Source organism: Arachis ipaensis, chromosome B7, assembly GCF_059453495.1.
Source record: "Arachis ipaensis isolate K30076 ecotype BB chromosome B7, ASM5945349v1, whole genome shotgun sequence".
NCBI classification, from domain to species: Eukaryota; Viridiplantae; Streptophyta; class Magnoliopsida; order Fabales; family Fabaceae; genus Arachis; species Arachis ipaensis.
In genome coordinates, this window is record NC_142442.1 from 80,929,023 (window position 1) to 80,950,362 (window position 21,340).

At 33.7% G+C, this 21,340-nt stretch overlaps 1 protein-coding gene across 4 annotated transcripts; it reads right to left on the reverse strand.

Moving 5' to 3' along the window:
- Positions 1-649: 649 nt before the first annotated feature.
- LOC107608742 (CELLULOSE SYNTHASE INTERACTIVE 3) lies at positions 650-13,830 on the reverse strand. 4 transcript variants are annotated; one of them, XM_016310462.3, is made up of 8 exons: positions 13,604-13,830; positions 13,214-13,315; positions 12,500-12,597; positions 9,193-12,283; positions 5,539-8,083; positions 3,670-3,989; positions 3,214-3,327; positions 650-1,114 (listed from the first exon to the last, which is right to left on the reverse strand). In XM_016310462.3, the coding sequence occupies exons 3-8, from the start codon at positions 12,556-12,558 to the stop codon at positions 950-952; spliced, it is 6,294 nt and encodes a 2,097-aa protein (XP_016165948.1). In that variant the 5' UTR covers positions 12,559-12,597; positions 13,214-13,315; positions 13,604-13,830; the 3' UTR covers positions 650-949. The 4 variants fall into 4 exon arrangements, with proteins under 4 accessions (XP_016165948.1, XP_016165949.1, XP_016165946.1 ...); XM_016310463.3 differs by having other exon boundaries at positions 3,214-3,305; positions 3,670-4,124; XM_016310460.3 differs by having other exon boundaries at positions 3,670-4,124.
- Positions 13,831-21,340: the final 7,510 nt, after the last annotated feature.

Below are 21,340 nucleotides of genomic sequence, written 5' to 3' on the forward strand. Positions count from 1 at the left end.
TTGTGGGTTTAGGGTTTATAGTTATCTAATTTTTCTATTGTTTGTTATAAAGTTACTTGACGGGAAGTCTTGAAGCAATAGTTGAGTGGTTTTGGTGTGACTTCAAAGTTACATGTTCAAACCATGTAAACAACCACCGATATAATTATCAAGTTAGGCGGTAAGATTTGTAACTAATCACTACTTTATTTCTTATTTTGTCATAAATCGCAAGATAATGCAAACAAAAAAAAAACAAAAAAATAACACACGATAATGCATAGAGTAGTAATAAGTTTTGCATCTAAATATTATATTGTATTTAATTTGTTTTATTTTGTTAATTTGTGGGTATCGACAAGATACAACAACTTGAATTTGGAGAAACTTTCTTGACCTACAGACTTCTTCGGTCCGTGCAACGCACGAGCTTTCTGCTAATTTATTGTCAAAGGCACTGCATTGGCGTAATACTTGCCTAATAACCCCAAAAAAAAAAAAGGTTGCAATAAATTACAGAAAAGGAAATTGTACTAGGCAGACCACGGAATTTCTGGTTAGGTTATCATCCTTTGGCGGCATAAAACAAACTAACAGCCACTTTACAGAAGCTGTGTACATCCCAATATCAGCGGCTATAGGGAGGGGAAAAGCGAAAAGAAACGATATATGCTTTGGACAAATTCAATTTAAATATGCAAGTTCTTCGTATGATTCATGTTTCTAAATCCTATGGATTGACCTGTACATTTCTAACCATCTTTTGATTTTCCTTGACCGTGGGAGATTCCATTTCGAACACCTGCCTCTGGACATTTATGATAAAATTTACACTAAACTGAATAAACTTCGTCTGCCAAACTACAAAACTGGGCCTTATCAAATATGTAATAATTACAGGCAAAAACATACATCCGCGGCACCTTATCAATTTTTCGAGCTTCTAAACAGAAAAGCAACCTGCGATCCTTTAAATATCTTCATCAGAAATCCTATTGGACCACATAACCTCAATTTCAAGAGTTCGGGATGAACCGTCTTTATTGCCATCATGATGATTAAGACTGAATATTCCGCTATAAACTCCTTCAGTCACAACTTTATCGATTTGGATAGTGACTCTTCCGAGAGTTGTCTGGGGAGAAAGGCACAAGAGTTTAAGTCAGAAATTAAAGCAGAAGGTTTAGGTGTTTGAATGGTCGAGTACTTGAGTAAGCAGGAAGGTTCGAGAAAGAGCTAAGGGATCATTATATTTTCTACCATGTCAAATTAGTTAAGACATACTAGTGTGTGATTGGTTTATCTATTTTCTGTTTTCAATGTGAAAACATGTTTGGTTCATTTTATTTTAAAACAATTTTAGAAAATGTTTCCGGGAAAAATAGAAAATTTTGAAAAGGTCAAATTCATGTTTTTCATTGTTTTCCATACCCATTACTGAACTGAAAACACGGTGGCAGTTTAGAAATATTATTTCAACATGATTGTTTTTCTTTTCTGCGGTTCATCTTCCTCCTCCTCCCTCTTTCACCATCACTGAGCCTCATCTTCCCTCTTCAGCTGCTGCTAACCGCAACTTCAATAGCTTCCTTCTTTTGCAACCCTAATCCTCCAATCCGATTGTGCAGGCGCTTCCGCGGTCACATCCGTATCACCTTCAACAGACAACAGCGACAAAGCTCTGTCCTCGTCCTCCGACGACGCCATTGAAACTGTTTCATACAACTATGCTTGTTGATGTCGAATTATTGGAGGGTGGTCAGTGGAAGATGATTGGTCGACGAGAACCTGAATTTAGTTCTTAAAAACCATCACCATTCCCCATCCAAGACTTGCTCTGTTTCTTGCCATTCGTTGATGTCCTCTGAATCTCTGTTATCCACGCTATGAGGAGTTCAATTTTGTGCAAAGCTTCAACCACTGCTTGTTATTAGAGCTAAAACTGGATAGAAAGATCTACTCCACCATTGTTGATCTACCTCTAATTTTTTGCCCCTTTTTTTAATGAAATTTTTGGGAATTTTATGTTGATTGTCTCGCTCTATCTTGAGAAAATAGCATACCAATCATAATTTTCAATATTTTCATTTTTTAGAAATAGAAAAAACAACAAAACAAACATGTTTCTTAAAAATTAAAAAAGCAAGCTATTTTGGAAAATGAAAAGTGAAAATGAAAATTGAAATGTTTTCTTAAACCAAACACATTTTCAACCAACATAGAACAATTTTGTCACCCTCTGGTCACACAGAACAAGGAAGTGCAGTTAGTAGTAATCCTTGTGGCAGTCAACAACACAATTAGGGCTGGAAGTGAGTCAATCCAGCTCATGAGCCAGCTTAAACTCGACTCGTTAATAGCTTAATAAGCTAAACTCGTGAACTGGCTCGATTTTATATATATAGGTTTAATTACTTTGTTAGTCCTTATAGTTTCACAAAATTTTTAATTAGGTCCCTATACTTTTTTTCCTTTTAATTGAGTTCTTGCACCAAAATTTTTTTTTAATTGGATCCCTATACTTTTTTTTTCCTTTTAATTGAGTCCCTGCACCAATTTTTTTTTTAATTGAATCCCTATACAATTAAGTCAATTACTGTCAAGAGGGACCTAATTGAAAAAAAAATTGGTACAGGGACCCAATTAAAAGGAACACCTAATTGAAAAAAAAAATTGGTACAGGGACCCAATTAAAAGGAAAAAAAGTATAAGGACCTAATTAAAAATTTTGCGAAACTATAGAGACAAACAGAGTAATTATATATATATATATATATATATATATATATATATATTAATACACATATCTTATACGCATTTAATCTATACTTTTAATATTATATATACCTATGAAATAGTAATATATAATTCTATATATACTAATGATCTTAATTATTTAAAATTTTATATTTATTTTTATATATAATTTTGATGTAGGACAAATAAAAAATTTATAATTTATTGATATAGAATTATAGATTATATTCCTATTATTTGAACCAACTCGTGAGCTTGAACTAGCTCGTAAGTTTTCGGTGAGCCGAGCTTGAACTTAAGAAATAAGCTCGATTGTTAATGAGTCAAGCTCGGCTCACTTCCAGCCCTAAACACAATATTAGTCAAGATATAAGGACATAAATTAGCGAAATTTATCCTTTCCAACATCAAACTGGTAAGACTCAATGCATGAAAATAGAGAATGAGTAATCATTAGCAGAATAAATATCCAGTTACCTTCCCAAAAGTATTCTTGCTTTTGCATACAATATGAAGTTTTTGGCCCTTTGGAGGCACATCAAATGCCCACGTGAATCCTTCTTTCCATTCTGGAGAAGTACCATGAACCATCTAAGAAGCAAACACAACACGATAAAAATAAATGCTCTTCCACATAAAAAACTGGACCGAGTCAAAAGTAGATCATATCTGAAATAAATTTTGGCAGAATTATACAATCAAAACTAAAACTTTTTGGGCTAGGAAATTTGAGAAGAGCAAACAAAAGTTTGTTGGACAGAATTTTAACCTGTGTCCATGAATATTTTAAAAAGAAAAAGAAAATAAAAAAGAACAAAGGACTAACATTTCAGGTCCAAATGAAAATTAATAAACAGCAAAATGTACAAGCTTAGATATAAAATTGGTGCTCTTGCATGATGGAGCAAATTGATTATTCTTAGGAAAGAATACCTTGGTTTGGTTTGGAGGACCATTGCCTATTGTCAACCTGCAAAATGCACATGTACCTCCCATAGTTTGCTTGAGGTTATTTCCACGCTTAATGATGACAGTCAAACAACCTGGTAAGCAGTGCAGAAGAGAATCTGCCCTCTCATGGAAGCTTGGTGGGCAGGTTTTCATGAGCATTTGCAAGATGGGGATCGCTTCAGCAGCAACTATAGCCTGAGACTTTGCAATATCTATTGGCATAGTTGACCAAGATTGTTTCAGCAAGCAAAAGGTATCAAGTACGGAGTCCTGAGCTGCTTCACCGCCAGATTTAAGAGCTCCTACCAAATGAGGAATACAAACTGTTGCAGCTTCGGACACATGGAGCTTAGGGAAGTTCATGAATATCACATGCAGTGTTTTCAAAACCTCTTCATTGATTGTGGCAGTTGACCACAACTCTCTTTCCAATGAAGCTATATATATATAACAAACCAACTAAACTTATAAGTAATATATTTGGTATTTATCTAACAGACAAGGAAAAGAAACTTATTATACTAGCTGCCATGCAGCAGAAAATCCTTCATACACCATCCCCTTATGCTAAAATGAAACTACAAAGAGAAATGTATATAATAAACTTAGTATTTTTCGTATTTAGTTGCAGCACAATGCACGCTGCTTCAATGACAACTCTTCTGACAAGCAAGTTTTATAGGATAGGATTAGACATGTGCCATCTATTTTGTGTAAAGCTCATGATATTTATAGAACACTTTTCCTCGGACAGTTTGAGAGACTGGAAAGCTATGCTTCATAGATAACTCTTTTGGCTGTTTTTTGCTCATGTATGGAGGAACTCTTATCCTCTATATTGTATTATTCTTCTCTTCATCTTAATAGAATTCTTCTCTTACGAATAAACAGCGAAATTAGGATTTACAATTGGAAATGAAGAGAATGGACGGAGATCAACTTATTTATATACCTTGACATTTCCAATTACACAAAAACACGTCTAGTATGGAAAGGCAACAACTTGTTGATTAAAACTCAGTTTTCTAATTTCAGAAAGTCTAAAACCAGATATAGGCTGAAGCACAAGTCCTATGTGTACAAATTCAAATTTGTACAAATTCAAATCTGTACAAATTCAAATCATACTGGCTCAAACAAAAAGCGGCATTTCAAATAACAATCATTCCTCACATATGACTACACTTCTTGCTTAAAACTATATCTCTGTAAAACATTAAATTAAAACTTTTATACTACAAATCGGAATACATACAGAAAACATCGTTGGAAGCCCCCTCCTGTCACCATAATAAGTCCACAAGGACCCCGAGAAAAGGCTCAAAATATAACTTAATCGCCGCAGCTCTAGTGTAATTCTTTCTTTGAAGTTTGAAAATTTAAAACTAGTACATCAAAATTCGACATCTGTACTCACAAATATTATAGTTTAATAATGCCCATCAAAGCATCCCATACAATTTTGTAGTCAAGTCATAGAATAGATTGTGTTGACAAAAGCAAAGTAAATGATAGTATGACAGGTTTTGAAGCTTGAAAATGTGTGCTATTGAACGAATTTCTGGGGACTACATTAAACCAAAGAGAGAACTAAGCAGAAATAGGCTTACTACAACGATGATAGATGATAGTATGATATGATGCAATGGCTCTGTTTGATCCCCATTGTTGTTATTGTCGTACATTAAACCAAAGATATGAACAGGAATTAACTTGCATCTCAAGTAAAGAACAAATCAGGTAATATCAAACAGACATGATTACTAACAAAAATGCCAAATGTAGTTGGGGATTGAATAGTGCAAGTCTAGATTGGACAACACATAAACAGAAGTAGCATTTAAAATATACCTGTCAAAGACCTTATTAGCTCATTTGACACATATTCTTGTAGAGTGTGGGTAGAGAACAAAAATTTGATCAGCAATGCTGCTTGTGCAGCAACTTCTGTATTTGGAGACAGCAGCAATTCCTGAATCACCAATATGCCCCCAGCTTCTGCAACAGCTCTTCTGTTGGTCCTGCTGTTCATGACGAAGTTCTGCAATGCACATATAGCCACCATCTTCATTTCTTCAGTTGGCTGATCTTCAAGTAAACTTATCAATGCACGGCATGCAGAAACTGAGTCACTAGCTCTAGCATGTCCCTCGTACTGTGAAAGATCTCCTAGAGCTAAAGCAGCAAGAAGCTTGCCAGGCTCTGATTTGGTACGCGGATCTAATAGATACTGTGATAATGGTGCTATAGCATACCTCGACATCTTCATCTCTCGTACATTCACATTGTTGAATAAAGCTTCGAGTAATCTACCAGATGCTTCTTCACAATTATGAGATCTTAGAAGGTCCAGCAGAGCATCTATAGCTCCAGCTTCCACCATCTGTTCAGCACTTGAAGCATCACTTGTGTCATGAACTACTAATGCGTTAAGGGCTATGCTAACTGTATTCTCAACTTTTGAGTTTAACAGTTTTACAAGAACCGCCACAGGAACTTTGAAATAGTAATCCGCATCAGAATATAATATATTAGAGAGAACTAAAGCAGCTGATTCCCAGAGTGCATGTGGCGGTTGAGGATCATCTTGAATAATAACCTTTGCAAGCTCAAAAATACCTCCGGCATCAGCAACTGCCTTTGGCCAGGTTTTAGAAAGTTTTTCCAATGCTTTTATTGCTGTTTGTTGCAAGTTCAATATTCCAATTCCTGCAAGCTGTACAAGAGGTGGAACTGCATTTTTTGTTGAAATATCCTGTTGAAAATGCTCCTGTGCAAGAATATGAGCTAAGAGTTCTGTGCCAAGTTGCTGAATAGCTTGGGATGGGGATTCCAGAAAAGAAATCAAGGGTTCAATAACTTCACTAGGTGTAAGCTTTAAAGTTGCAAGACTTTGTGGCTTTTCCAATATGTTTACAAGTGCTTGTAAGGCACTATGCTGTCCCCATAAGTTGAAATCTCGACATAGCAAAACATGGAAAAGGGGTTCTACAATTTTTGCAGCCTCTGAACTTCTGGCAATTGCATTACTATTTGTTAAGATGCGAAACAGCTCAGCTATAGTAGAGCATAATGAGCTAGGTGCTAATGGTAGTAGCTTGAGACAGTTATTAATAATTCCAGATTTGACCATGTCTAATTTGGTTGGAGTCCTATCTTTGCCCAATCTGAGGAGAACAGATATGGTTGCCTCAATAAGCTGATAGTTTGTACCAGAAACCAAGCTGACAAGGAAATCCACGATGTTACAGGCTGCTGCAAGCTCTACCTGATGTTCATCTTCTAACAATCTGTCAAAAGCACAAACCCCAGACTCTATTGCACTCTCAGAATCAGACTGCATCAGTGATATAAGGGGTTCTATGCATTCTGAGGCAATTCGTTCTGCTCTGATCTTACTATTACCAAACAGTACAAAGCAGAGTTGCGCAGCATAATTCTTCAACTCCAAGGATGAAGCGGAGGACAATATTTTGTGTAAACTTTCAAGTGGGTTGCCTTCCACATCTGTAAACAGAGATGCTTTTGAAGAATTTCCTGACATTAACTTGACCAAGGCCATTAAAGCAGCCTCCTGCTCACTTCCTGATGTATTATTCAGCATGTCAACCAATGGATGAACGGCCTGTTTAGCTAATTCTGAGTCTCTAATATTCAGAGAATCAAAGAGTTCATGGAGTGCTCTAGCTGCACTATATCTAGAATTTCTTGAACCAAGACGCAAAACAGCTATGAGTTGGTTCAGTGAATTTGTCGATGCTTCATGATTAATTAGGTCAGAATTGCAATATAATATTCTCAGTAAGTCAGAAATAGTAGCCTCAGTAGTGTCTTGAGGGCTCAAGGACAGGTATTTGTTCAAAGCCTCCAGAGCTCCAGCTTCAGCAAGGATTAATTTATTTGTATCACTCCCATCTGCAAGGGAAATCAAGAGTCTAAGGGCAGCTGCTGGAGCACCAGGCCTTTCTGGTATTGGTTTCAAGAGATCTACTAAAAGAGGTATAGATTTCCGTGCAACAGATCCCAGTCTTACATCCTCAATTTCAAATAGATGATCCAAAACAACTTGATCTGGAGTTCGCACCAAGGAAAACTCATCTGATAAAGCCATGAGATTTGGCATATCTGTTTCTATATGCCCAATCATAGTTATCAATCCTGGGACAGCACCAGAATTTGCAATGGCAAGACCTATTCCCTTATCACCATTTTGAACAAGACTTGCCATAGCTTGGGCAGCAAAATATTTGTCAATTACTTCCTCAGATGTTAGAAGTAGACTCAGAGAAGGTACAGTGCACATTGTTGCAGGAGATTGAATGACCTTTGTATCTTGAAATAAAATGGCCAAGAGTAATGCGCTGATCCATATTTCTTCAGTATCCTCATATTGTGCCTGTCAATAGGGAGAAATGAAGTAGTCTATCAGATTCAGCAATGATGATTTTTTCCACAATCTAACAGACAAATAAATCTTTGAACCAGAAATGCTCAATACCAATCATCAACCATGTATACTAAATATAGTATTTTAAGGGGCAATTGATTAATACTACAATTTATATTTCTTGCTTCAGACAAATTCAGGCCCAGGCAACCTTACACGGAAAAAAAATTATCACAGTGTACTTTTAAAAAAAAAGTAGGGTAAAAAAAAAGTAGGGCTTTAGACCAACAAGCGTGTTAAATTAAAATTGTATGAGAGGAGTTCAAAGTTTTGTATAAAAAGAAACAAATTATAGAATAATTTTAAAATCGGAACACATTTTGGCAGGCTGCACTTAGCCTGGATTTTCACCCACATCTTTCCCAAAGTACATCCTGAACTCAGTTCCTAGCTGAACACCAATAAATCTCTGATTCTCATTATTCCTTCTTCAATAGAAACTTTCCAAACCATTCTCTTTTCAGAAAAATGTTAAGAACAGCTTTGCAAATCCATTGAATTCGAATACATCATAGATCTAAAATGAAAGACAATTTTTGTTGCTCTCCTCTTTCTTTTGCAAATTCTATATAGAGGCTCCCAAGTTATTGTTGTATGTCTGATTGTAAAAGGATATTTTCAAGCCAGTTTAAAACAGTAAATACCTACGTAGGTGGCAGGTAGAAACTAGTGCTGTTGCACAGCCTTTGATTGCAAATTAGGCATTTTATATTCCAGTGTACATGGATATCAGCAAATGAGCTATCACATTAGTTAGATATGATGTCATTCATGTGGCACTACTTAAGGTTGTAAACTTCATCGACAAGTATCAAAATCTCTAGAACGCAAGGTCTAGAGTCCAACCATTGTAAATAACAATTAAAATTTCAACAAACGGTAAAGTAGACCTATGTGTTGTCCATGTAAGAAGTGCAATGGACCATTGCAAGAAGAGGCTCTGTTAGATATAAATTTAATTATGTATATACCTAATAGTTTAAATATTGGAAACAAGGATTCACTAAAAATTGGCTACCAAAGAGACAACACAATGAAAGTGGGTTAAATTGGTATACCTGTGGATTTGAGACATGTCTTGCAAGTTTCTCAGAGAGAATTTCCAGTCCACCAGCTTCCAAAATTATTAATTTGTTTGTTACCTGAACAGAAGCAATAATTGAGAGTAACCACAAGGCAACAGTACCACCCAAGACTGTGGCTGCATCAGGAATTTCTGACTCATCAACTTCTGGAAATGCATTCTTCTCCATAAAACCTCTAGGGGTGCAAACTTCGATTTCTAACAATGAACAATTAGAACTTTGCTTCATCATGTCAACTAAGGAGTAAATCAATGGTTTTTGATATCCAGAAGTGTCAAGCAAATCCATTGAGAGCTCTTTCTTATCCTTTGCAGCGCAAATTAGTAAGGCAGCTGCTCCAACTTTTACTTCTAAACTAGCAGAGTTAATTATTCTATGAGCTAATGATCCAGTGCATCTGGAACTAGAAGACAACAAGTCACCAAGAACAACTGGCTGATCTCCACAAAGTCTGGACAAAATTTCAATTGCCTTGTCTTGCACAATGGGTGGACCATCAGCAAGGCAGCAGACAAGGGGTTCTAAGCAAGATTTATCAGCCAGAACCAACAATGGAGGATAAGTGAGGCTGACATCATGTTTTGTCCTAGCTAGCAATGCAATCACATCTAAAGCATCTGCAGCTTCAGTCTCATCTATATGCATAGATCTTAACGAATCAACAAGGGCTAGCAAAGTTAAACGGCACTGTTCGTCTCCCTTAAGAAGATCTCCTACTGAAAAATGCTTCAATAATTCATGAAGAGCTCGTGATGCATTTTGTTTACCTTCCAAGGTTCCTTTCTCCAGAATTCTTGTTAAAGCTGGAACAACATCTTCAGCCAGGGCCTCGGCAGCAATATAAGGATCAAAAAGAAGGTTGGCCAATGCAGCAACAGCGGATTCAGAAGCAGCAACAGAAGTTTCTGCAGCATCCACACAGCATGTTTTAGCCAACTTAATTAGTGGCTGAACATCTCCTTCAAGTACTATATAAGACAACTTATTTGCAGCTTTGCTATTGGTTGGACGTGATAGAGAACTTAATGCTCGAGCTGATTGAATGGCCACACCTTGATTTTTGTTAGTCAGAAGCTTCATTAAAGGAAGCACAAGGTCTTCATTTACTAGACCATCACAAATGTCTTGTCTTGTGGTAAATAAATTAGCTATCGCTGAAGTTGCAAATTCTTGGGTTTCCTCATTTGATGCATTGATAACCTGAACAAGACATCTTAGGCCTTTATTTGCTGCACATCCCTTTTCCACAAGATCTTTCTGTGAAACCACAGTAAGTACATGACCTAAAACTTGGATTATATGGCCCTTTGAGGTTGGAGAATCTCCTAGGAGCATTGCTAATAGCTGATTTATCGTTGCAGAATCAGCAACTCTGACAAGCTTCATCAGTGCCAAAGCAGAAGCTTCTTGTCCTTTTGGCCCACCACTCTTAAGAAGCCACAGAAATGCTGGAATGGCCCCAGCAATTTCAACGCAAGCACGGATGTCTTCACTGTGACAACACAAACTCCAAAGAACATGAGCTGCTTCCTCTCTTGCTTTTTGTGATCCTGTCTCCAGCAACTGCACCAATGGTGGAATCCCTCCAGCAGCAGTGATTGCCCACTTGCTGTCCTCAACTTGGTCAGTTAAGATTGCTAGCAGTTCAACCGAGTACTCTTGATGCTGCTCACTAGATAATCCCAGCATAGATATAAGTAACTGAATGCCTTCTCTTTTTTTTATCGCCTCCCATATTCCTACCCTGTCACAGCACAAGCTTGTCAGTGAACGTATCAAATATCCTTGCACATCAATGGCAGCCATAGTTATAAGCCCAACGAGAACCTTCTTTGAATCTGCTTGATTGAGAAACTTCGAGAGATAGACATTACCATATAGGCTAGCCATGGCCTCAAGGACACGCTCTTGAATAAGCTTGTTATCTCGAGGCTTTAAAAGAGTTACTAAAGTATCCTCTATCTTAGTTGCATCAAAATGATCCTGATCATCATCAACTTTTTCCTCAAAGACCATAAGGGTGTAAGCAAGAGCGCCTATTATATCACCAACTGGAGCTGTCAAACGAGGAGAACAGGAAAGTTCTGCAAGATATATTATTAATGCAGGCATGCCACCACATAAATTGGCTAGAGCTCGTGTTGCATGCCCTTGAAGAGCCTGGCCACCATCAGATTGCATACATTCTTTTGAAGGAGCAACTATGGCTCCAATAAGGATTTGAACACCATCAGAATCAACAATAGCTTTCTTCGCATTGGTTGACTTTGAAGAAAGGGCCTCTAGAGCATCAGCAGCACCAGCTCGAACAGAAATATTGTTTTCCTCCCCTACAAGTCGAACTAAAGCTTTAACTGCTCCAGAGTCTATTACTTTTGGGATGCTACCACTGAAAGCCGACATTAGACGAGCCAACAGAGAAGCTGCATTTGACTGAGAAACAGCATTGTCTGAAGACAAGAGATCCACAATGATTTCAATACCTCCAGCTTCTAATGTTGCATTCCAGTAGCCATCCTTATCACCACACAAATTTCTTAATGCTCCAGTAATAAAACCCTCAACAATTTTGTCTTGCTTGTTCTTAGGACTTAGTAGATTCCACAACGTTGGAACTACATCTTCTGTAACAAAAATTTTCATACCAACATTATCTTCTGACAGACCTCCAATGGAAACTTGATATATTGCTTCAGCTGCCGCCTTTCTTGCATCAGTTGATTCATATTTTAAAATTGACAGCAATGGTGGGACACAACCACCAAGAAGAACTTTTAACCTCAAGTCTTCATCTTTGCACAGTACACTGAGAATAGTAGCAACATTAACTTTCGCAAGAGAGGTTCCATTTCTAAGAATGTTTATGAACAATGGCATCGCTTGAGAATGAGTGCCAATAAGTGCCCTGCCATCCTTTCTTCTCCTGGCAATACCTAGCAATCGTGTTGTGATAAGTTCCTTCTCTTGTGCTGATGACAACTTGGCATGCAGTTGCTCCACAAGCTTAGCAACTGTTGACATAGTAGACTCGGGATCCTCTATTTCTGTAGCCATAATAAACTCCCTGTATATTTTTGGGTAATTATTCAGCAGCAACTTGTCAGTATTTACACAATTACAAGTGAAGGTCATGTAAAGCTCAGCTGAATCATAGACATCCATCACTTGTACATTGAATTTCAACCAAGTCCACAGCACTCATTTACAACATTTGTCTGGTTTATAAAGTAAGATTCTATGAATAGTAAGTTCCTATTGATTACGAAACAGAAGTACTGACCTAGGCTCAGAAGAAGAATAAACGGACTGGTGCTTCTCAGGAGAGGGAGACTTTGACATTTGCACACAAAACGCCAGTATATGCTACTGGCAGGATGCCTGAAAATTTAAGCATTCTGAAATTTAGGCATTCATAAAGTTCATCTCTTATTAGCAATTTGGTAGGCCAAAAAAAAATGTTGGGGGTGGGGGAGAATATTGACATGCACTTGCATCAGTATGTACTCTGCTTTCATTAGATCACAAGACCAATTTCTAAGCAAAGACAGCCCTCAGATCATTGCTCTAGTTTTCTATCAGACACAGAATGAATCTGCTTAATCAATACAAGCCAGTCAGCCATAAAATCCAGGGCACAGTCTACCAATTGCAATGCAAAAAAACCTACTAGCAACAGAATAAAATACAACGGATTAACTGGAATCACGCAGAAAATGGTAAATTTGAAAGAAATGAGCGTAACTATCAATTTTACACTGACTCAACAAAAAGTGACAGTGACAAGCAGGTTAATTTCTAAATTACTGCAGAGTATCATCAGTAAAATCTCATCATTACCAAAACGACACAATGTGGAAGAAGCAGTTTCGTATTGTCGTTTCAACCACTAAATAAAAAAATAATAATAAAAAAAGGAAGACAAAAACAACAGGGGAACTGAGAGTGAGAAATTGACAAAAATTTCAAAACCCAAAAATAAAAAAAAAAAAACTACCTCTTGGAAGATTGAAATGCAAATGTCGCAGTTACTCCTCCCTCCATCCAGCTACACCCAACACCCCAACCACATCCTCCTCAATTCACACCCAATTCTACTCTGCAAAATGTATATAACCAAACTTAGCCCGAAACGGATCAAATGTGGAACCGAATTTCAGATCTCTGCGAATAATAAACAATTAAAGGAAGAAAAAACACAGAAACTAGGGGAAATCCGGATATTAAAATGGTTAAAACGAACAAAGATCAGATCGAAGAGGTGCATGGATCGTTTGAACAATGATAATACAAAACAAAATCGCGAGAAAGAGGAAGAGAAACCCAGAGAATTCTCGAATCTCGCATCCAAGGAAGAATAACGGAGGGAGGTATTGTGTGCGCTTACTATTTTTTTACATGTAACTCGAAATTCAGAAGCCTGAGAAGGACTTGAATGAGAGCAACGTGAAGAGAATGGAGCCACAACAAAGGACACAGAAACAGAGACTGAAATGGAGAGAAAGAGAAAGAGAAAGAGAAAGAGTGTGTTCTTCATCTTTTCCTTGCTTCCATGTGTGCGCTGTTTTGTTTTCTTCCTTTTTTGGTGGAATTACTATTTTGTTTGGATAGTCTGAAAATTCAAATACGAATCATTTCTTTTCAGGTATTATTCGTCAATAAATTTTATCCTCATGGAATATGAGTTATTATTTTTATTTATAAAAATTTTAAATATTAATAAATCTGATTATGAATAAAATTAAATTCAATTTTTTTATCATATAAAAATTATTTTTTATAGGTCTAATTATAAATAAAATTAATATTTAAATATTTTTATCTATAATGATATTTTTTATAAATATAAAATTATTTTTTAATAGAAATAATTTATTTATATAAAACAAATATCAACTTTGTCTTTTTTTTTTTTTTGGTTCATAAACGTCGTCTCTTGTTTCGAGGTAGGTTATGTGAAACGAAAATATGGGTTGGACCTGGAACACTAGTCAAAGCATTTTGTGTCAGCTCTTTTGTGTAATTTTATGGTGGCTAGGAATACTTTGTATAAAATTTCGCTGTCAAAGTCAATAGATATTTTAGTATAGTAGAGTTAGAATAGGATTTACCCAATGTATGTAATTCAAGATTTTTTTGTAAAATTTAGAATTTCTTATTTTTTTCTTTATTAAGAGATTAAATAAATTCACATGAAATTTTTTAGTTAGATCCTAAAACAAAAGTAAAAATAAATAAAAAATAACTCTCGTTAAGAATTTATCAATATTTATCAATACGCTTTAGAGCTAAAATACAAATTTGTTAGATTATTTTCTAAGATAAATATTTTTTATACTTTCAAATTTTTTTGTACATAAACCAATGACATTACTTCTATACGGGAGATTGAATACTGAATTTTTGTATTTTTTTTAGTTTTGACTTTTGCTTTTAAGCTGTTTTAGAGGTTATGTCATGTGTCTTGACGATTTGACTTTATAGATTAGAATTACATATTATCAACGATGATTATTCAAGGTAGAACTGTGTATTGTAAATAATGGCTCTTTAAGATAGAAATAGAGTTGTGTACTGATGATAATGGCTCACTTAAGTAGGGACGTATATTGAAAATGTTGGCTCTACGAAATAAAGCTATATATTTGTAAATGTTAGTTTTCTAAAATAGAGTTGTATCTTTGAAAATGTTGACTCCTAAAAATAAAGCCATGTATATGTAAATGTTGGCTTCTAGAAAAAAAATCATATATTGATAATGATGGCTCTTTAAAGTAGAACTATGTATTATTAATGATGGCGATTCTTTGAGGTAGAACTGTGTATTTAAAGTTAGTTTACGGAGTGTTTTGATCTAACTTTTTATGGTAAAAGTTGGCTTCTCATGAAGTAAAATAGGGTAATCATAGTCTTATCTATGATTACAATTTTAAAATAAGGTGACTGTAGCTATGGTGACCGTAGCTATGGTCACGCTAAAACTATAATCATAAATAAACTTGTAATCATGATTTTTACATATAACCATAGAGTAACCTATAGTTAAGGTAAAAAAAACGTAACCTAAAATATCAGAATTTAAAAATTGCTACCGAAACCATAGATAAAAAAATCGTGACTATAAACCTAAGGTCATAGTAAAATAGGCCACAGTACAAAAATTGTGACAGATAAAAAATCGTGATTATAGATCTATAGTCACCTTTTTTACTAGCTACTATAGAACATTTTTCTTTTGTAGTAATTGTGGTTTTTAGGCTTAGAAAACTCATTTTTTTTTTTTTTTACTTTTTTGCTTGTTAGTTTCATCTATTTTATTCTATTTACAGAATTGGACCTATTTGAATCAAACCCCTTCCTCTTTTTGATATTGAATTGGGCCTTTCTCTTTTTTTTATCTTTTTTTTTTTAAGGTAGATTGAGCTTCTCCTTTTTTTTTTTTTGCCAAATTATGAAAGTGAGTTTTTCTCTTTTTATTATGAGAGAGTGTCATAACTAGATGTGTTATCATTATTATCATCGGACTCTTCAACATCCTCATTTTGTTGGCACTTTGTTGCAATGAAAAAATTTTGATAAAGTGTCCTAAAATGGAGATTTTTCCACACTTTTAATCTTTAACTTAGTATAAATTTTTTAAAATAATTTAGCAAAGTCTTTTCATACAAATATGATACTTCAGAGTCTAAATTTCATTTTACATAAAAATCTCAATTTTAATTTTATAAATTACATTAAGCATTATAAATTATAGAAATATCATACAATTTATACCAATACTTGTGTTAATCCTAATCATTCTAATCACCTTATTTCCTATATTAAGAACAGAGCAAACACAAACTACAATAATCTAGTTTTTCAATATACTGACTTTTCAAACTTTATGCATTTAGAATTTATAAAATCTGCGTGACATGGTTCACCTCAAATTAATGAACTACATCTGAATCTACAATAAAAAAATATAATAATATAATAATAAAATATTATTAAAAGTCAAGAAATATGTCAAAAAATCAAAGATAAAATTATTTTAATCATATAATTACTAGATCCAAAATTCAACCAGTAAAAATTTTTATTGGTATTCTTTGATCAGCTTAATTGTACCAAAATATTTTAGTAATATTTTAGAGTTAAAATCATTTAAGATATCATTGTCATGAACATTGATATATGAGTCAAGTGATCAGATAAAGCGAAGACTTGTACTTGGATGATCATGGCTCTTAATAATTATCTTTTAGGAGATATTAGAGTTAAACTTTATCTTGTTTTCTTATTAAATTCATGCACCTACTTAGCTTTGTTTCTTATCCAAATTCATTTTTGTCATTATTTTAAGCAATAAGAGAGAGAAAAAGAGAGAGAAAAGAAAACTGCATTGTTGGTCATCTTTCAAATTTGATTCATGATACTTTGAAGGTCTAAATTAAAATTCCACTCCTGTTAATCAATTTCTCTCTTCCTCCCCAAAAACATCCATATAAATTTCACCAAGGTTAGTCAAAAAATCATCTCCCTCTTACTCTTCACAAATTCGGCCATGAGAAGAAGTTGTATAGATGATCTATTGTTGATCATCTCTTGTTTAGAAATTATGTTCTAGTACCTCTTAAAAGTAAGAATCACAAGTTTTCAAATTCAAAAGGTGAAAAAAAATTCCCTCTCTTCTCTCTACACAATTTGGTCATGATGGTTATCAAAAAGTGATCTATTATAATTTTTCTATCTTCATGAATCATGATTTAGCAGCCTCAAAGAGTCCATAATAATAAGTTTCAAGTTTTAAGGGTGATAAAATTATAAAAGAATAAGAAAAGAAAAGAATGTAAACTTTTATTAATTGTTAATTGATTGAATTGAATTGAAATATATTATGAAGGTAAAACTAAATATATATAGAGTATTGGCCTAAGAAAGATGAAAGCAAATAAAGATAAGAAAAGATAAGAACAACTAAAGATAAGATAAGATAAAATCATAAAAACTAAAATTGTAACTGAATTTATGTATTTTGTTGGGCTGAATTTGTGGGCCACAAAACTTCTTTATTGTTGTCATGGGTTAAGTTGGAAGAATAGTTTAATATGTCCCCGCAAGCTCGTGGATGGAAGATGTCAATAATCCACAGTTTTGGATAAGTTCTGATGAAATTGTTGAGGAAGACCCGCCCGACGTGGTGACGCAGAGGGAGATGCGTGTGGCAGAGCTACAGCTGCCAACGGCAAAAATATAAAAGGAGATACTGTACTTGAGCAGCGATCTAAAAAAAGAAAAAAAAAAGAAAAAATAAGCGCGTAGAGCACAATGAGATTGGTGTTCAGAGGGCACGTATGGCGCAATAAGATTGGTCTTCAAAGGGTGCATAGAGCGCAATAAAAGAGGGTGCGTGGAGCGCAATAAAAGTGCATATGGAACTACTAAAACAGATGTAGATTGAACTTGCTGAAATAGAATGCAGACATGACTGCTGAAACAAAATGCAGACGAAACTCTCAGAAGAAGAAGGTGCAGATGGAACTGCCGGAAGAAGGCGCAGCCAGGCCATAGTGACTATTCCATGAATGATAGTTGTTTCTTGTTAGAACAGGTGTAACCAAGACTGATGTTGGACTTTTACTTAGACGGATGTAATATAGATTGGTTGCTGAGCTAAATTAAAAGATTGATTATTCATCGTGGGAGGAGGTTGAAAAAGAAGTAGGGTGATTTCTCACCAGAAAGATGATAGCTTGTGTATCCTCTTCAAGGGGGATACCTGATACCATGATAAAATTATGAAAGAATAACAAAAAAAAAGAATGTGAACTTTTATTAATTGTTGATTGATTGAATTGAATTGAAATGTATTATGAAAGTAAAACTAAATATATATTGAGTATTGGCCTAAAAAAGATAAAAGCAAATAAAGATAAGATAAGAACAACCGGTGACGGATCTAGAAAATTTTGGTAGTGGGGACAAAATTTATATAACATGATAATAATTTTTATAATAAAAATAATATGTGTATATAAAAAATTAAATATTAAATTATTTATTAACCACTATGTATCTCTATATAAATACATGTATTATTTAACTTATTTTCAATTTGTATTTTATATTTTAATATGTATTTTATATAGATAATTATTTTTTATGTACATATAGCATAATTATTGTTATGATTATATTTGTTATTGTAAAATATGATTAGCCTTCAAAATATCTAATATACAAATTAAAACACTAAAATAGTAATTTAAATAATTATATATAATTTAAAATTCTATTCATTTTAGGTTTTATATTTTTAAAAAATTAAGTAATTTGTCTCTTAACACTACCATCAAAATTTCTCTCTTTCCATATATATTATTAAATAATTATTTAAAAATTCACTTCCCAACACAATTAGAAGCCGACTCTTATTGATATTCATAGTTAAAAAAGTTCTTTCAATTAATATAGTTGCTACGCAAAAATTAAAGCTAATTTGAAAAGAAGATAAATAATATTCTTTTGAGTTGATTTTTAAAAAAAAAAACACTAATTTCGTTTAAATATGAGAAAATTGATCATTCTAATGAATATCTAATATAAAATTTTTAAATTGACGATTAAGTACCAAAAGTTGAATAAAAAATTATTATGGGTGAAATTTAATAATCTAATGGGGGCAAATAAATATTATTATCATATACTACTCAAAAAAATTCTAAATTGTAGTGGGGGCGCTTGTCCCCACACCACCGCACTTGGATCCGTCCTTGAGAACAACTAAAGATAAGATAAAATAAAATAAGATTAAAATTGTAACTGAATTTATGTATTTATTGGGTTGAATTTGTGGGTTACGAGACTTCTTTATTGTTGTCATGGGTTAAGGTGGAAGAGTAGTTTAATAAAAGGTGAATAAAACTTTTTTTTTTCTTTTTTTATGATTCGATCATAATAGCTTCAATGTCTTAAAATGTTGCGTTGATTAAAATATAGGAAAGAATTGGTACTAAAAAGTTTTTAAGAGGAGGTTAAAAGACTTAAAATTGAGATAAGGGTGTGATTAGCCTAAAAGACCTCATATATGCTCTAATGGACAAATGCTGCTAATGATTGATGAAATTGAGTGCAATATTTGAATGATATTTTGAATGCTTAAATTGAATGTGAATGCATGGCTAAACGTATATATTAATGTGACATCATGTTTAAGCTTATGCTTATTGAGGGTTTAATTGTAACTTGAAAAAGAATCAATGTAAGGATGATAAATCTTAAATGTTATAAAAGAAACCCCTAAGTGTATGTTAGTAAGGTAAAAGATTGAGAAAAAGATCAAAAGATATCAAGAGAAAAGGTTAAAAGATTCAAGAGTGTAACCTAAAGGTAAACGAGTCATTAAAAAATATGAAAACACAAAAAATGCATCTAAAGTGAAAGAGTGATAAAAAATAAAAGTGAGGAGAGCGTAAAAGTCAAATAAGTTATATAATAAAAATTAGCATGAAAATATGAACAAAGAAGGTCTAGGGCAAAAATATAAATTTATAAAATAAAAAAAAATATAATCAGAATAAGATTTAAGAGTAAAACAGTTATTTCGTAAAAGATTGAGGATAAGAAGGTAATTTAAAATCATAAAAAGTAAAATAATGTTTTTTTGTAAAAGATTGGAGTTAAAATGATAACTTGGAGACATAAAGGGTAAAATAGTTATTAATAAATATGAGCGGTAAAATGATAATTGGGGTCATCATAAGGTCATAATGATAATTTTGTGAAAGTTTACGGACATAGTGATAATTTTATAAAAGTTTAAGAACAAAATGGTAATTTGAACAATGAAAGATAAAATGGTCATTTAACATAAAACCTAGGGGTAAAATAGTAATTTACACTATAAGGGTAAAAATGTTATTAGATAAAAAGACAAGGGTAAAATAGTAATTCTGAAGTCATGGATAGTATAAATGTCATTTTAAAGAAAAATGAGGATAATATAGTAATTAAGAGGTCTAAGGTCATAAAGGTCATTTTATAAGAGTAAGTAAGGATAAAAGTGTAATTTTGTAAGAAAAGACATAACGGTCATTTCTTAAAAGATTGAAGTTAGAATAATAATTAAGAGGTTAAGGGATATACTTGTGACTTTGATAAAGGATTGAGGACATAATAATAACTTTAAATTAAGTATAAATACTATTTATTAAAAGATTGAGGTTAAAACAGTAATATAGAAAAGAAAATGGCGTAAAGAAAAAATTTTTAAGAATAGAAACAAAGGAAATCCTTAAAAGAAAGAGATAGAATAAGACTGAATGAGATAAATAGAAATAAAATAAAATATACTGAAATAAAGTAAAATAGAATAAGTTAAACTGAAACATGATAGGACAGAATGAGACAAATTGGGATGAACTAAGAACAGGATGAGATAGACTGAAAATAAAATGAGGAAGGCTGAGACAAAATGAGCCAGAATCTGACAAACTAAAAAAAAATGCTTACTAATGAATATTCTTAAAAGCTTTATAGCAAAATGATAAATAAATGTCACAAGCCTGATGAATGATTAAAGGTTCATCAGGTAAAGTCAAGAGTTTCATCCCGCTTGCTTAGTGCATGGACTATTTAAGTGTTTGAATGCAAGGATTACAATTTTACCCACCTATGAACTATTGACTATTTGAATGCAGGGACGCCCATGAACCGCTAATTACTATTTCCCATTGTGCGTATATTATGGTGTCAAACTCTGCAATGATTGCCAATTGTCATCGACTAGTGTATTCTTAACAACTCAACACATACATGGGCTGGCAATGAAAAGCTATATTTGGGGCTTGCTCCCAGGTAATGTCGGATTGCAAGTAGCCAATCGACATGTGAGCTCTTAACTTGTGTAGGATAGACATGCATCATAATTGTTTGTAGCATATCTCCTGTGGTCCTATGTTGTGCTTTATTATCTACTATGTGTTGTATGACTTGTCTATGATTGTCTACTGTCAGTAATTAACTTTTATGAGGTTAACTGTAACACCCTACCACACAGAGATTTACGCTTAAGTTGTAAATCAAAGGTGGTTAGGCATTACAACACCTAAAAGAATATATATATATATAAGAATAACAT

Excerpts from the sequence above, each read along its gene's own strand:
- LOC107608742 (XM_016310460.3), bottom strand. The coding sequence starts at position 12,558 with ATGTCAAAGTCTCCCTCTCCTGAGAAGCACCAGTCCGTTTATTCTTCT. Across the intron at positions 12,284-12,499 it reads TATTCTTCTTCTGAGCCTAG|GGAGTTTATTATGGCTACAG; the intron begins GTCAGTACTTCT and ends AAAAATATACAG. Across the intron at positions 4,125-5,538 it reads GCTAATAAGGTCTTTGACAG|CTTCATTGGAAAGAGAGTTG; the intron begins GTATATTTTAAA and ends ATATATATATAG.